This window comes from Pinus tabuliformis, chromosome 3_1 (assembly GCF_031772625.1).
Source record: "Pinus tabuliformis cultivar Carrire ecotype Pingquan chromosome 3_1, CPIR1, whole genome shotgun sequence".
Classification (NCBI taxonomy): domain Eukaryota; kingdom Viridiplantae; phylum Streptophyta; class Pinopsida; order Pinales; family Pinaceae; genus Pinus; species Pinus tabuliformis.
The window spans coordinates 185,256,816-185,270,811 of NC_142301.1; the positions used below are offsets into that span (position 1 = coordinate 185,256,816).

General features: G+C 38.3%; 1 protein-coding gene across 1 annotated transcript in view; it reads left to right on the plus strand.

Moving 5' to 3' along the window:
* LOC149186417 (ATP-dependent zinc metalloprotease FTSH 8, mitochondrial-like) overlaps positions 1-13,996 on the plus strand; it is a 205,063-nt gene that overhangs the window by 36,582 nt on the left and 154,485 nt on the right. The window contains exons 2-3 of the mRNA XM_089411000.1: positions 8,213-8,528; positions 8,648-8,725. Coding sequence (XP_089267126.1) covers positions 8,213-8,528; positions 8,648-8,725 — 394 coding nt within the window. The remainder of the gene's footprint in view (positions 1-8,212; positions 8,529-8,647; positions 8,726-13,996) is intronic.

The following is a 13,996-nucleotide window of genomic DNA, read 5'->3' on the forward strand; positions in this document are numbered from 1 at the left end:
AAGTGTGCAAGGGTACACTCAAGAGTTTAGAAAGAGAGCATTGATTCTAGGGATCTCATTAGACTCACTAGAGATTTTTTTGAAGTACATTGGTGGTCTACGCAGCTACATGAGGTATACCATCCTCATGTTTAATCCCACTAGTATAGATGAGGTATCTGTACAAGCTACTCATCTAGAGGCTAGAGGAAAGAATGGAAATCCAGAAGTTGGGGGACCATCCCAACCCACTGCAAGTAAGAGCAAGGAGAAAAGAAAGCAGAAGTGAAAGCAAGGAAGGCTAACATGGCACAGAAAAGCAAAGCTTCATGCACTCACTGTAAAAAGGATGGGCATGATGATGAGCACTGTTGGATTCTGCATCTAGAGCTGAGACTTAAGAAGTCCGAGGGCAAGAAGAAGAAGACTGCTGTAGCTATTCAGAAAGATTTGGGGTCAGACTCGGGAGATGAAACAACCATTGCAGCCATAGGTATAAAAGGTAAGAGTTCTAAAGCATCTACTAGTAATTCTGCTCAATCTATTATTGATGAAGAACATGAGAGAAAAAGACATGAGCTTTTCCATATTCGAGTTGTTTCCAAACATCAAAAGATTGATACTTTGTTTGATAGTGGTTCACAAGTAAATTTGATTTCTGAAACAATTGTAAAGAAATTGGGATTAGCAACTACACCTCACAAGAAACCATACCCATTAGGATGGTTGAATGATAAAGCACAACTGCAAGTGACTAGATAGTGTAAACTCAAGTTTTCTTTTGGATCAACATTTGTAGATGAAGTTGATTTAGACATAATTCCTTTGGATATATGTGGAATTGTTTTAGGGAGTCTTTACTTGTATGATAGAAAAGCCATTTTCTATAGAGCTGAGAACAAATATCTATTTGTTAAAGATGAAATCGAATACTTTGTAAGAGCTCATAAGCTCAAGAATAATTATACTCTCATAAACTTAGGGCAGATGAAAAGAATGATAAATTTGTGCAAACAATTCTTACTAATGGTTGTAAAAGAAAGATAACCTGATAAAATCAATACATTTGAGGGCTGTAATGCTAAGCAGCAAGCTGATATAGAAAAGATTGTTTCAGAGTATGATGTCTTGTTTCAAGAACCTAAAGGTCTCCCCCCAAAAAGGAAATAGTACATGATATTATTTTGCAGCAATATGTTCCATTGCCTAACATTGGAATGTACAGGTTGTTTGCTTTAGACAATGCTGAAATCAAGAAGCAGGTGTACGAGTTGCTCGAGAAGGGGTTTATCAGGCCTAGCACATCACCATGTGGGTCACCAATCGTTTTGGTGAGAAAGAAAGATGGCTCGTGGAGAATGTGCATTGACTACCGAGCACTAAATAAGATAATAATAAAAAATCGTTATCCCTTTCTTCGCATAGATGATCTTTTAGATCAATTGAATGAAGCTGTTTATTTCACCAAGCTGGACTTGCTTAGTGGATACCATCAGGTCAGAGTTGCAGAGCAAGATGCATGGAAGACTGCTTTGAAAACAAAACAGGGATTGTATGAGTAGCTTGTTATGCCTTTTGGCTTAACCAATGCCCCTGCTACTTTCATGAGATTAATGAATGATGTACTCAGACCTTTTCTTGATGATTTTGTTATTGTATATCTGGATGACATTCTGATTTTTAGTAAAACGTGGGAGGAACACTTAAAGCATGTTAAACAGACTTTAGATGTTTTGAAAAGAGAAAAACTTTATGTTAAACTCTCCAAATGTGAATTTGGCAAAAAATCTCTAAATTATTTGGGTCATATAGTAGGGGGTGGTGAATTGAAAATAGATCCCTCTAAAGACGCAGTCATTGTAAACTGGCCTAAACCCAAGTCTGCTACAGAAGTGAGAAGCTTCTTAGGAGCAACACAATATTGGAGGAAGTTCATCTCTAACTTTTCCTCAATTGCAGCTCCCTTACATGCTTTGACAGGATTGAACAAGGTGTTTCAGTGGGGAGGCAAACATCAGAAAGCTTTCGACACCTTGAAAGAAAAAATCAGTACAACACCTGTACTAGCATTGCCTGATCTACAAAGACCATTTGAGATCCAAATAGATGCCAGTGACTATGCCATGGGAGCAGTGTTGACACAACACGGTAAACCCATATGTTATCATTTTGAGACTTTTAATCCTGGAGTAGTCAACTATCCTACATATGATAAAGAATTGTATGCATTAGTTCAGAGTGTGAAAAAGTGGAAACATTACTTAATGGGCAAAGAGACAGTAATACATACTGATCATCAACCACTTCAATATCTACACTCCTAGACTAAATTGCAGCAATCAAGGCACTACAGATGTATGGGTTTTCTACAATAGTTTCATTTAGTCATCAGATATAAAAAGGGCATACATAACAAAGTTGCAGACATGTTATCTAAACCCATTATAAATGCATTTACAATACTGAAGCATAATTCTATACTACATGAAAGCTACATTGAACAATATGCTCAAGATATAGACTTTAAAGATGTATATGCAACTTTGAGTCAAGGCAAAAGGGTAGAAGAATTGGATTATCATGTGAAGGACCGACTCTTATATCATTGTGGGAAACTCTGCATTCCACAAATAGAGAGAGTAAAGATAATCAGAGAGGCACACACTTCTCTGATATTAGGTCACTTTGGGGTAAGTAAAACAGTTGCACAGCTGCAAAGATTTTGTTATTGGCCAAAAATGAATGAGATAGTTTCTAGATATGTGAGAGGGTGTACTATGTGTGCCAAAAGCAAGCCCAACAATAGAAAACTAGGCCTGTACACTCCATTACCAGTTCCTTCTCACCCTTGGGAAAGTGTTTCCATGGATTTTGTTGGGGGACTACCTAAGTCTAGAAAAGGTCATGATTATCTGTATGTGGTTGTGGATAGGTTCAGCAAAATGTGCATTTTGATACCTTGTAATAAACAGATTACAATTGAACAAACTGCAAAACTATTCTTTGAACATGTATGGGTTCATTTTGGGTTACCCACTTCTATTGTATCTGATCGAGACACCCGATTTGTGGGGAAGTTTTGGTCAAGTTTGTGGGAGCTGATGGACACCCAACTGAAGAAAAGCACAACTTTTCATCCACAAACCGATGGCTAGACAGAAGTAGTTAATAGGACAATGATCCAGCTACTCAGAGGATATTGCAGCAAACATCCTAAGCTTTGGGATGAACACTTGTGTTATGTGCAACATGCTTACAACAGAGCAAAACATTCTTCTACACAGAGATCTCCTTTTGAAACCTGTTTTGGTTTCACACCAAGGTCTCCTTTGGATTTTGTCTTTGGTAAAGATACCACTGTTGATGGACACAGTGATGTGTACAAGGCAACTAGGTTCATTGAACAGATCCAGGAGATCCACCAGGCAGTACAAGAACAACTGGAAAGGAGCCAAGCCAAATACAAGGCAAGGCATGACAAGCATCGGGTGGAGCATAGTTTCCAAGTTGGTGACCAGGTCTGGCTGTATATCAGCAAGGACAGGATGCAAGGTGAAGGTAAAAAGCTAAAGCCTATCAGGTATGGACCCTTCAAGATACTTGAGAGGATCGATGAAAATGCTTTTCGCCTTGATCTACCAGCTTACATGCACATCTACTCAGTCGTAAATGTAGATTGCTTGAGATTGTTTGAACCTTCAATGATTGAGGATCCTGAAGAGCAAAGTCAATTGCCTGCTATTGATGACCTGCTACCTTAATATTTGAATGAATTGCATGAAGACACAGTCTTGGACAGGTGGGTGAGGACAATGCGCAGAGGAAATGTTGAGTACCTCAGAATTGGACTCAAGGATTCAAAGCCGAGTAGTGCAAATTGGATTGAGATTGGAAAAGTGAGACAACAGTACCCTCACTTAGTCAATGCTTGAAAAACCAACTTTTGGTGGTTCAAAAGCTTTTCAGTGGGAAGGCCGTGATTCGAATTGGATCCATAAAGAATAATCAAAAGAACCATGGCTGTACTAGGTCGGGACAAACTTCAAAGAATTGAGAGCAGCGATCAAAAACACCTCTAAAATAGTGGCTGTTGGCAGCCAACGTGGAACGACGAGGACCTTGGTCAAAGCGCGCTGACCGAGGCCCATGGAGACTGCGCAGGAGGCGAAACTAGCCCCTGGGAAGCCCGGATCGGGAAACAGAGGGAGTTTTTGATGTGCGATTAGCGTCGAAAAGGAGGCGCCCTGAGCGCTCGGTCGCATGGGAGCCGGGAAAACCATGGGGAAAAAGGCTAAAGGCTAAGGCGGGACCCGTGCTCTAAAAATCGACTCATGGGGGGCATCCTTGGGCGGTAAGCAGATTTGGTGAAAACAGAGCGGTTCCACTCAGCGCTCGACGCGTGGCAAGTAGAGGAGAGAGAAAATTGCCGCTCATCGCGCGCTAACGATCGAGCAAGTCAATCGCGCGAAATGAGCAGATGGCGTTGGAGCTGGGGAATCCAGATCTAACGGTTGTTATCGCGCCCGACGGTAAGACCGTATGTAACGAGGGATTAAGCTGCGATTTAAAAGAATTTGAGGTCTGCTTTGACCGCCAAGGTGGCGGATGACTCATTCCACGACGTAACTGAAGAACGAAACCACTAAAGCAAGCTGGCGCAGTTCACAGGAGGACAAGTGGCCACTCCCTGTGAGTCTGATGATGATGCCGAGACATGGAACTCCAAGCGAAGCTGTAGCAGGTGATCCGATGGAGTTGGAAGAGGAATCGAACCGCCATAAGCTCGAGTGGCTTTAAAGCCATGCACAAACTAGCAGAAGCAACACACACACACACGAAAGAGCAGACAAAGAGAGCAAAAAGCAACCAGAAGATAGAGGGCCGAGCTGACCAAAGGCAGCATCGAGCACCAGAGGGCTTGAGAAATTCGAGCCATCCCTAAAGGGGATCTGTCAGGACTGAGCACCACATTGGGCTCCTTCCATTGTAGACCCGAGAGGTCAAAAAGTTGGTAAGGCCAAGAGTCTGTGTACTCTAGTGGCTTGGGAAATCCAAGAACCACCCTGCCAAGCTATCCTGTGACAGGAGACTCATATTGAGCTCCTTCTTTGTAATTCTCTGCTTTAAGACACAATAAAAGAAGGCCACCACTGAAAGCTGGATCGGAGATGTAGCCCTGGAGGATAGGGTGAACTCCTTATTAATTTCTTGTGTTCTTATATTTGCTTACTGTGTTCCTCTGTCGTCTTCCATTTTCAAGTGTCTATGTATTTGAAATCTGATCGTTCCGTTGCTTGAATAACCTAGACACATACCAACACGAGTCTGTAATACGTCCATTTAATAATTCTTAACTGAGATCACTCATAGGGTGATTATCAAATCACCTTTAATGCCAAAAATTCAATTTTATTTGAGCACATGTCTTTTCCTTGACTTTAGGAGTCCACATCACCTTTGGATTTCACTTTAACTCCCCCATAATTTTCCACCTCATTTTCACAACATTTAGCATGTGTGGATATTTATTTTTCTCAATTTATTTAATTTATGGCTTACTTAATTGTCAGATTTCCTGCTAAACTTAGGAAAAGTGGGTTTTGAGGGTTCAAAACACATTTTTAACCCCTCAGTGTGTCATAGTAGAAAGTTGAGGGTGAGAGGTGCAAATTTCATTACTCATACCCCATACAACCTCTCTAGACATCACTTATTACATTACAAATACAATTTTATTAGCAATTTCCGCATTGCGGAAAATCTAAAAATTTAAAAAATGACTACTTAGACCTAACCAAATTCCATGAATTTTTTTGTGTGATCTAGTATGGTAATATACATCGACTTCGACTTTAGACACTAAGATGTGTTAGGGGCTCAACTTTCAAACTGTCACCCCGAGTTTGGGGTAAAACATGAGTGAAAAAACCCAGAAAATTATCCGCCTCTGAAAGAGAAATGATAATTAACCAGATAAAAAAAACACTCAAAGGCTTACTCGTTTGTTGATCGAGTCCAACATCCTAGGCCTGTTACTGACTCAAAACTCATCATTACTTGTATCACTTATTACAATTCCCCGCAGGGCGTGGAATCTAGGTACAAGAAAGATGATGAGAAAATAAAAGTAGAGTTTAAAAAACTCTGTTGGTTAATGATATCTAATTGTACAAGTGTCCTTTGGATCATCGTTGGGAATGGAGTCTTTCATATAATCATCAAGTGCTACTCCAGTGGTCAATAGGGCCTATATTGAGTTAATAGGCTGGCTTTAGCAAAACCTAGAAGCATTACATAAAATCAGTGTTGAAAACATCGACATTGGCCAAACATTAAAAAGTATAAAATATATTCATTTTTTCAAAATTTTAAACATATAAAGCAACAACAACCTTAGATAAACACATTGGCACATAAATATGGAGAAAGCACAAATATATATGATGTAGTGGATGCCAAATAAAAATGATACATCAAAGTTGATACTGAATCTTGAATCCTCACCATCAATATTATCCTCTGACCATTAAAATAAGATAGAAAACGCTTAACATGTCAAATCAAGATTTTGTTTGAGTGATGGGTACATTTTTACTAGGGTCATGACAGAGGAGTTCAACAATCACTGCCACCAACATCCAGGTATATAGAGGGCTTGATGCTCTTGACTAAATGCTAATTCCATCCTGTGATACATGACAAAATTGAATGGAAATGTTGCAATCCCCCAAATCCTGAAACCCTGAAAACTGTTGTCTGTTGGTTTTCTAGTGGGATCTAAAATTCTACTTTCTCCACATGAAATCCATTGAGGTCCATTGAAATATATTGATATATGTTGTTAATATATATGTGTTGTTCATTAGTCCATAAATCCTTACTTTGCAGAATGAGAGTCATTTGGTTTACTTTAAAAATTTAACATTAACATTAATGACATAGTATTAGTTGGGCCTAGACAAATCCACTTGCCCAACATGTGGAATCCCTTCTAACACTGCGCAACAACACTCAGCTACATTCCAAATTTTGCCTCATAGCTCCAACTTGTTGAGTGAAATGACAAAAAATAAAGCATTATGACTCAAGCCTGTAACTTTTTAGTAAACCGTGCAAAAAACTGGAAAAAATTGCAATTTTTATTAAACCATACAATTTTTATTTTACGGGAAAAGTTGTGGTTTTTTCAGGCTGAAAAATTGGCTGGATGAAAAAGCACATTTTTTCGGCACCGCCAAAAAATCAGAGATGTTATCAACACTGTATAAAATTACAAATAATATTAGGCATGGCCAAATGTGGAATTACAACCTTAATTTCATCAAGCAAGAGTAACATTTCAGCTGCCCTGGTGATAACATTTTTCTTTTGGTTAAATCTTTTGTGCTTTGAATTCATTTCCAAACTTAAGTTCCTTGACAGCGCATCTGCTTTTGGAAGTAACCAGGTCATAATAAAAATTAGGTTGTGATAATGCTTCTTTTTCCCATTTCCGTGTTTGATTTACTTTCAAGTTTAAAGATAAATTAATGACCGATTTAATGCAGCTGTAATCTACATGAAATAATGATTTTCAACTTAAAACATAGAAGCCTGCTGGGTGATTCTGGTGCTTATATCATTGTGCTGGCAGTCAACTAGTGTGTGTTATTCAAGTATGTGTCACTTTGAAAGAATAATTGGAAGGAAGAGTTGCTATTGCTGGTCAGATTTCATTGCACTGTATTTCTCTATTGTTACTTATCTGGAGAAGGATAGATTAAATCAACAAAAGGAGATTTGCTATTGTGATTGCAAGACCTTGAAAATAAATTGGAAGAATCTTTTTACTTGACAACATCAAGATATTTTATCACAAGGATTTCTCCATTTTAATGTCATTTAGGGTTCGTTTTTAGAAGTTTGGAAGTATATGGCATATTGCACTTTAGTTACTAATGAGCAAAATACTTAGGTTGGTTGCTTTTATTCAATACATTGATTCCGTCAATCATTGTGCATCTGGTATTTACTGCTATCTGAATTAATTACTCAAGTGCTTTGTAATGGCATTTACTTCATGGGAGTAAAGCTTTTGATTTTAGTTGTTAATTTTCCCTTATTATGATTAGTATTGGTGACTGATAGCTTTCGAAAAGTCTCAATTATTGAACCTATTTGAGGTTTTTGATTCCTTTAGTTTCATGGCAATTTTTAGTTACTTGACTTTTTGGAATCTGACGACTTTGTGCAGGCATACGCATTTCACACATTTAATATGTCACCACTAGGGCGAAACACCAAGCTGGCCAGTCAAGCCACAAGAAAGTCTAGCTCTTATGGTGATGTTTCAAAGCTTAGCTTGTTGAGAACTTTCTTACAGGAAGTGGGCTTGTTGGATCTGGGCTGCCGTAATGGTGCTTTGGCTACAAATAGCTCGAGCTACTCGAGAAATATTTCCCTTGGCATTGGTTCTTGCAAGGGCACAATGAGCAATGCAATTTTGCCTAAACATCCATTACAAAATATGGTCCTTCGCAGATTATTCTCAAGCAAGCCTTCAGGGAAAAGTATTGTTTTTTTCCCTGTAATATATATCTTCTTAAAACATTCAGAATAGGTTCTTCACCCTTTATTATGGTGTTTTTATTTTCCATTGTATTTACTTTAATGGTATCTTGTGTTGCAGAATATGAAAATTTTTATCCAAAAGGCAAGAAGGAGGTTCCAAAGGGGCGAGAGGGACAAAAGCCAGAGTCTAGAACTGGTATGTAGTGGTACACTGATCTGGGGCAAGCTTAGTGGTAGTTGCTTCTTTTCACTCTATGGATGGCTGCTATGTACCATTACAATTTATACACACCCCTTTCTTTTTAAGTTCGGCAATTATAGAGGATCACAGAGGTAGATAAACAGTCCACATTTTAAGCAGAAAATGGATCAAGCAGTCTATGTTTTATTAGTCTTTCTATCTGCTTTCATCTCTTTGTTGCATATGTTGGCTGATGATTCTTCAATTCTTGTGTTCTCTCAAGATCTTCGTCTGCTTGTCTTCCATCTATTCCTTTTCCATTTCATGCTTGTCAAACACTTCTGTAATTGCTTAATGCTTATAGTAAAGTATTCTCTTTGACTATATAAAAGTCAGATAGGCAATATCCTTGGTTAATTCATGTTGAACAAAATAAAATTAGAGGCACTTACATTAGGGACAAGTATAAATTCATTTGGTGGATGTCACTGTTGGAAGAGCATATGGAGTTGAATTTTAACTTTTTAATCAATCCAACTTGATAGCCAAAATTGGAAGAGTGAAAAAAGAAACAAGCCTGTCAAGAGTACAGAATTCAGTATGTTATATCTTGCATGTTATGCAAAAGAAAGTTGTCTTTGGAATGTGTATTGCATCTCCTTAGGTAAAGTGATTGTTACTCTCCATGTGTAGATGTGTTCTGCTTTGGAAAATATGGTTGGAACATGGCTATACTTCATATTTTTCCACCTAAATTCATGATTATCTTCTGCCTTTGGTAAATATCGTGGTCTTTGATGTAAAAGTTGACCAGGTTACTTTTGTGCAGTGTTGTGAAAATCGTGTTTTTTTGAATAAATTGCGAGCTTTTCCCTGAAACGATTAAATTGGCCGATTAAATCGTAATTTTTGTTTTTTTTTTTTTAATTTTGCCGATTTTTACCGTTTATCCCATTTGTTACGATTTTTTCTTTTTCCGGACCCTCGCTGATTTATTCCTGATCGCGATTGCTTTTGTGGTCAGTTCATATTGAATAAGCCTTTTAATTTTGTGATCTTACATTTTGTTGGAGAGGTATAAATTGTAGAATTTTGGTGTAACACATACAATGTATAAGGTGGAGAAAACAATAAAAGGTATAATTTTTTTAATTTTGTTGCAGCGTATACATGTCTCTCACACACATATGATTTTGCAGTATAGACATATGTCTCCCATTTCTGGATTAGACGGCTGATTGTCATAGGTTTCTTGTCCATGAGAAACAACCAACAAAATATTAGAAATATTTAAACTGCTGTTAACATTGCTGCTACAGTGCATTGGTCTGCTTTCATTGTTCAACATAAATGGGTGAGTTTAATAAATCTTGTGGGTCTGCAATATGTCAACAATATATGAGCAAAGAAGACTATATATATGTCAACGACATATGAACAAAGAAGACCATTGTTGTTTTATATATATATATATCAACGATATGTGAACAAAGAAGACTTGATTATACATTTAATTTTGTGATCTTACATTTTGTTGGAGGGGTATAAATTGTAGCAAAGTTTGGTGTATAGATACACATACAATGAACAAAGAGGTGGAGAAAACAATAAAAGGTCTATTTTTTTTTTTAAATTTTATTGCAGCATGTTGGAAACATAATCTTTAGGGATTATATAAATTTGGATTATTCACTTGAGAAGAAGGCAAAAAGCTGCAAGTGAACTTGAACAACCATCGTGAGTCCAATAGACCTCTTGGAAGATGAAAACAATGGTCATAAACATTGTATTTATGTGTATCATACAAATGAATAAAGTATCACATGCTTTTCTATCTCTTATCATTTTTTGTGTCTTCTAACAATGGTATTAGAGCCACGAAGGAGCCTCAAGTTTTGTGATCCTCCTTTTGCAACCTAGGTGATCATCATGGGAAATCATGTTTGATTTGTTTGTTCACGATTTTCCCTCTATGTATAGCTCTAGTAGGTTTGTTGAGAAGCTTTGCATGCTTTTGAGGTAGACAAGACTTTCACCTGTGGTCCACCTTTAAAGCTACAATTGATAGCGAGGGTCCTATATATATAGCCAGGTAAGTACCCTTTCATGAACGGTCATGTCTGTAGAGACATGCCTCTTCCCTACTAATTATTAGTTAATTAATCATTGTTTATGTCTATTATTATTTATATTATTTTTACTATTTTTATATATATTTTATTCATAACATTGCCTTCCTCCTCAAAAAGCTTTGTCCTCAAAGCATAGTTTTAAAAACCGGCCTAGCTAACCGGTTATCGGTTAGCAAGCCCACTGGTTGGAACCGGAGCAAAAACCCGGTTTAGGAGGCTAGATGGTGAAAAATGGGCCCTCACCGGTCCTAACCGGCCGATTACCGGCCATGCTCACTGTGGCCCCACACAACGACTTTCTCAATGAGGTTTGGGGTTTTGGAGGGAAACTAAGGGTGCCTTCCCTCCAAAAACATCCTCTCCAAGCCTTTAAGAGGCCCCTCTCCCTCTCATTTGTCTCACACATCTAATTTGGAGTGTTTATGAATGTTTGTGAGTTTGTTTGGGAGCTTGGAGAGTGTTGAGTTTTTGCTGGAGTAGTCATCTTGCAGTTGGAGTTGGAGCTATTTTGGAGATAGTTTGTAGCTGTCAGTGGAGTTGGCATCTTCAAGAGGAGGCTAAGGAAGCTAGTTTGCATTTCCAGGTAAGGATTTTCACTTGAAAATTCCTCATTTGACTGCTGTCCATGATTTTTTTTATTATTATGTGTTATAAATTTATAAACTTCTCACTTCTATCATCTATGCTATCAAATCTCTAGTTCTATGCTATCAATTTTGTAGCTTGCATGTGCATTTGTTTTCCTAAATTTAACTTTGGATTTCCATGTTGCTTAGCCGCAATTTTTTTTTTTTTTTTTAAATGGCAGATTTCTTTGCAAATTGTAATTGTTTCAAGCAAACATGGCTCCAAAAGGAAAGGACAGTGCATGGGCTCATTGTGATGTAATTGATGGAAAAATGATATGCAAATTATGCCATAAATCTATTGGAGGTGGAGGGATTCTTAGATTGAAACAACACTTGGCTGGGGTAAGAGGCCAAGTAAAGCCATGTGATGCACCAAATGCAGTGTTAGGTCCTATTAGGGCAGAATACGTTTCCAAGCTTGAAAAGTTTTATGAGGATAAGGCTAGGGAGAAGGCCATCTAAGATGACATTGCAAGGAAGAGGGAATTATTAGAAGCCATGAAAGAGAGTGGGTATGATGATTATGAGATTCAAGACTCAACTTCTATCCCTTCCACCAATGACCCCTTTCACTATCTTCATCCTTCTTGTGGCCAACCATCAAAAGGAACAAAGAGAACAAACATCCAAAGTTTTTTCTCATCTTCTGCCAACATTGCCTCTTCTAATCCCACTTCTTCCCAGCCAAGTCGTCAACCCACTTTGGATCAACATTGGAAAAAACAATGCAAAGAAACTTCTCATCAATACATTGCTAGATGGTGGTATGATTCAGATATCCCATTTAATGGTGGTATGATTCAGATGGATGGACCAATGGAAAGAACCACACTATCATTAATTTCCTTGTTTCTTGCCCTCAAGGAACCATCTTTTTGAGATCAGTTAATGCATCTGATAAGGTGAAGGATGCAACCCTTCTATTTGAGCTTTTGGATGACATTATTCAGGACGTTGGGGAGCAGCATGTTGTGCAGGTCATCACCGATAATGCCTCAAACTATATTCTTGTTGGAAAGATGCTTGAGTCCAAATATAAGACCATATTTTGGACTCTATGTGCCGCACATTGCATAGACCTCATGCTTGAGGACATAGGCAAAGTGGAGTGGGTAAAAAACACTGTAGAGCATGCCAAGTGCATTACAAAATAAATTTACAACCACTCATGGGTATTGAGCCTAATGAGGAAAAACACTGGGGGCAAAGAGCTTGCTAGGCCTGCAATTACGAGATTTGCAACTCACTTCCTCACATTGCAATGTCTTAATGGTCAACATAAAAACTTGTAGAAAATGTTTTCTTCTGAAGAATGGTCTGAATCTCGGTGGGCTCGTAGACAAGATGGAAAAGACACCAAAAAGAAAGTGTTAGACAATTATTTTTGGAAAGGTCTGTAGAGCTTGTGAAAATTACCGAGTCCCTTGTTAAGGTGCTAAGGATGGTGGATGGGGAAAAATTTGCCATGGGATACATTTATGAGGCTATGGATCAGGCAAAGGAGTAGATACGGGCAACTTACAAGGACAATTTAGCTAAATATGGCCGTATATTGGAGATCATTGATAATAGATGGAACAATTAACTCCATTGTCCTATACATGCAGTTGGGTATTTTTTGAACCCAAAGTATCATTATAAAAATCGGCTAGGAGATCTGCATGATGGGGAGGTCAAAGCTGGATTGATTGATTGCTTGGAGCGCATGGTCCCTACCCATGCAGACCAGTTGGAAATACATAGACAACTTACTGTTTTCACTATGGCAGGTGGTACCTTTGGCAAAAACTTTGGAAAGATGGCAAGAGATGTGGACCAATCAAGGAAGCAATTCCAATTTGTTTTTCTTTTCAAGTTAAAATTGTTTACGTTCTTTACAATTCAAATTATAAACCAAGTTACTAATTAATGTCTTTTTCTTTGCAACACATTGGTGGGAGTCATTTGGTGGCCAGTGTCCTCAATTGCAAAGGTTTGCAATTAGAGTCCTCAGTGAAACTTGTAGTGCTTCAGGTTGTGAGCGCAATTGGTCTATTTTTGAGTGCATACACATGAAGAAGAGAAACCGTTTGGAACAAAAACGGTTAAATGATCTTGCTTTCGTGCAATATAACTTTCGACTGAGGAGGAACCAAATGATGAACAAAACACCTGATCTAGATCCCATTGTGTTGGACGATATTGATCCAACATCAGAATGGGTGGAGGAGATTGAAGATCTTGTGTCTGAGGCTGATTTTGATATCGACATGGCTTTAGTGGGGGATGAAGCAGATTATGTGGCGGCACCAGAACCAAGATCAGTAGCAGCATCAAGGAAAGGCAAAGAACCAATGGAAGGCACTAGTCGTGCAGGTCGACAAACTCGTGCTTCCATTAGGTCCAATTCTATTGTTATTGGTGGCATTGATACTGACGTTGCATATCAGGCTGAGGCATCCTTAGACTCTGAACCAAATGATGTCTATGTAGCTCTTGATGATGATCCCATGGCTAGTAGTGGTGATGAACTTGATGATTGATCA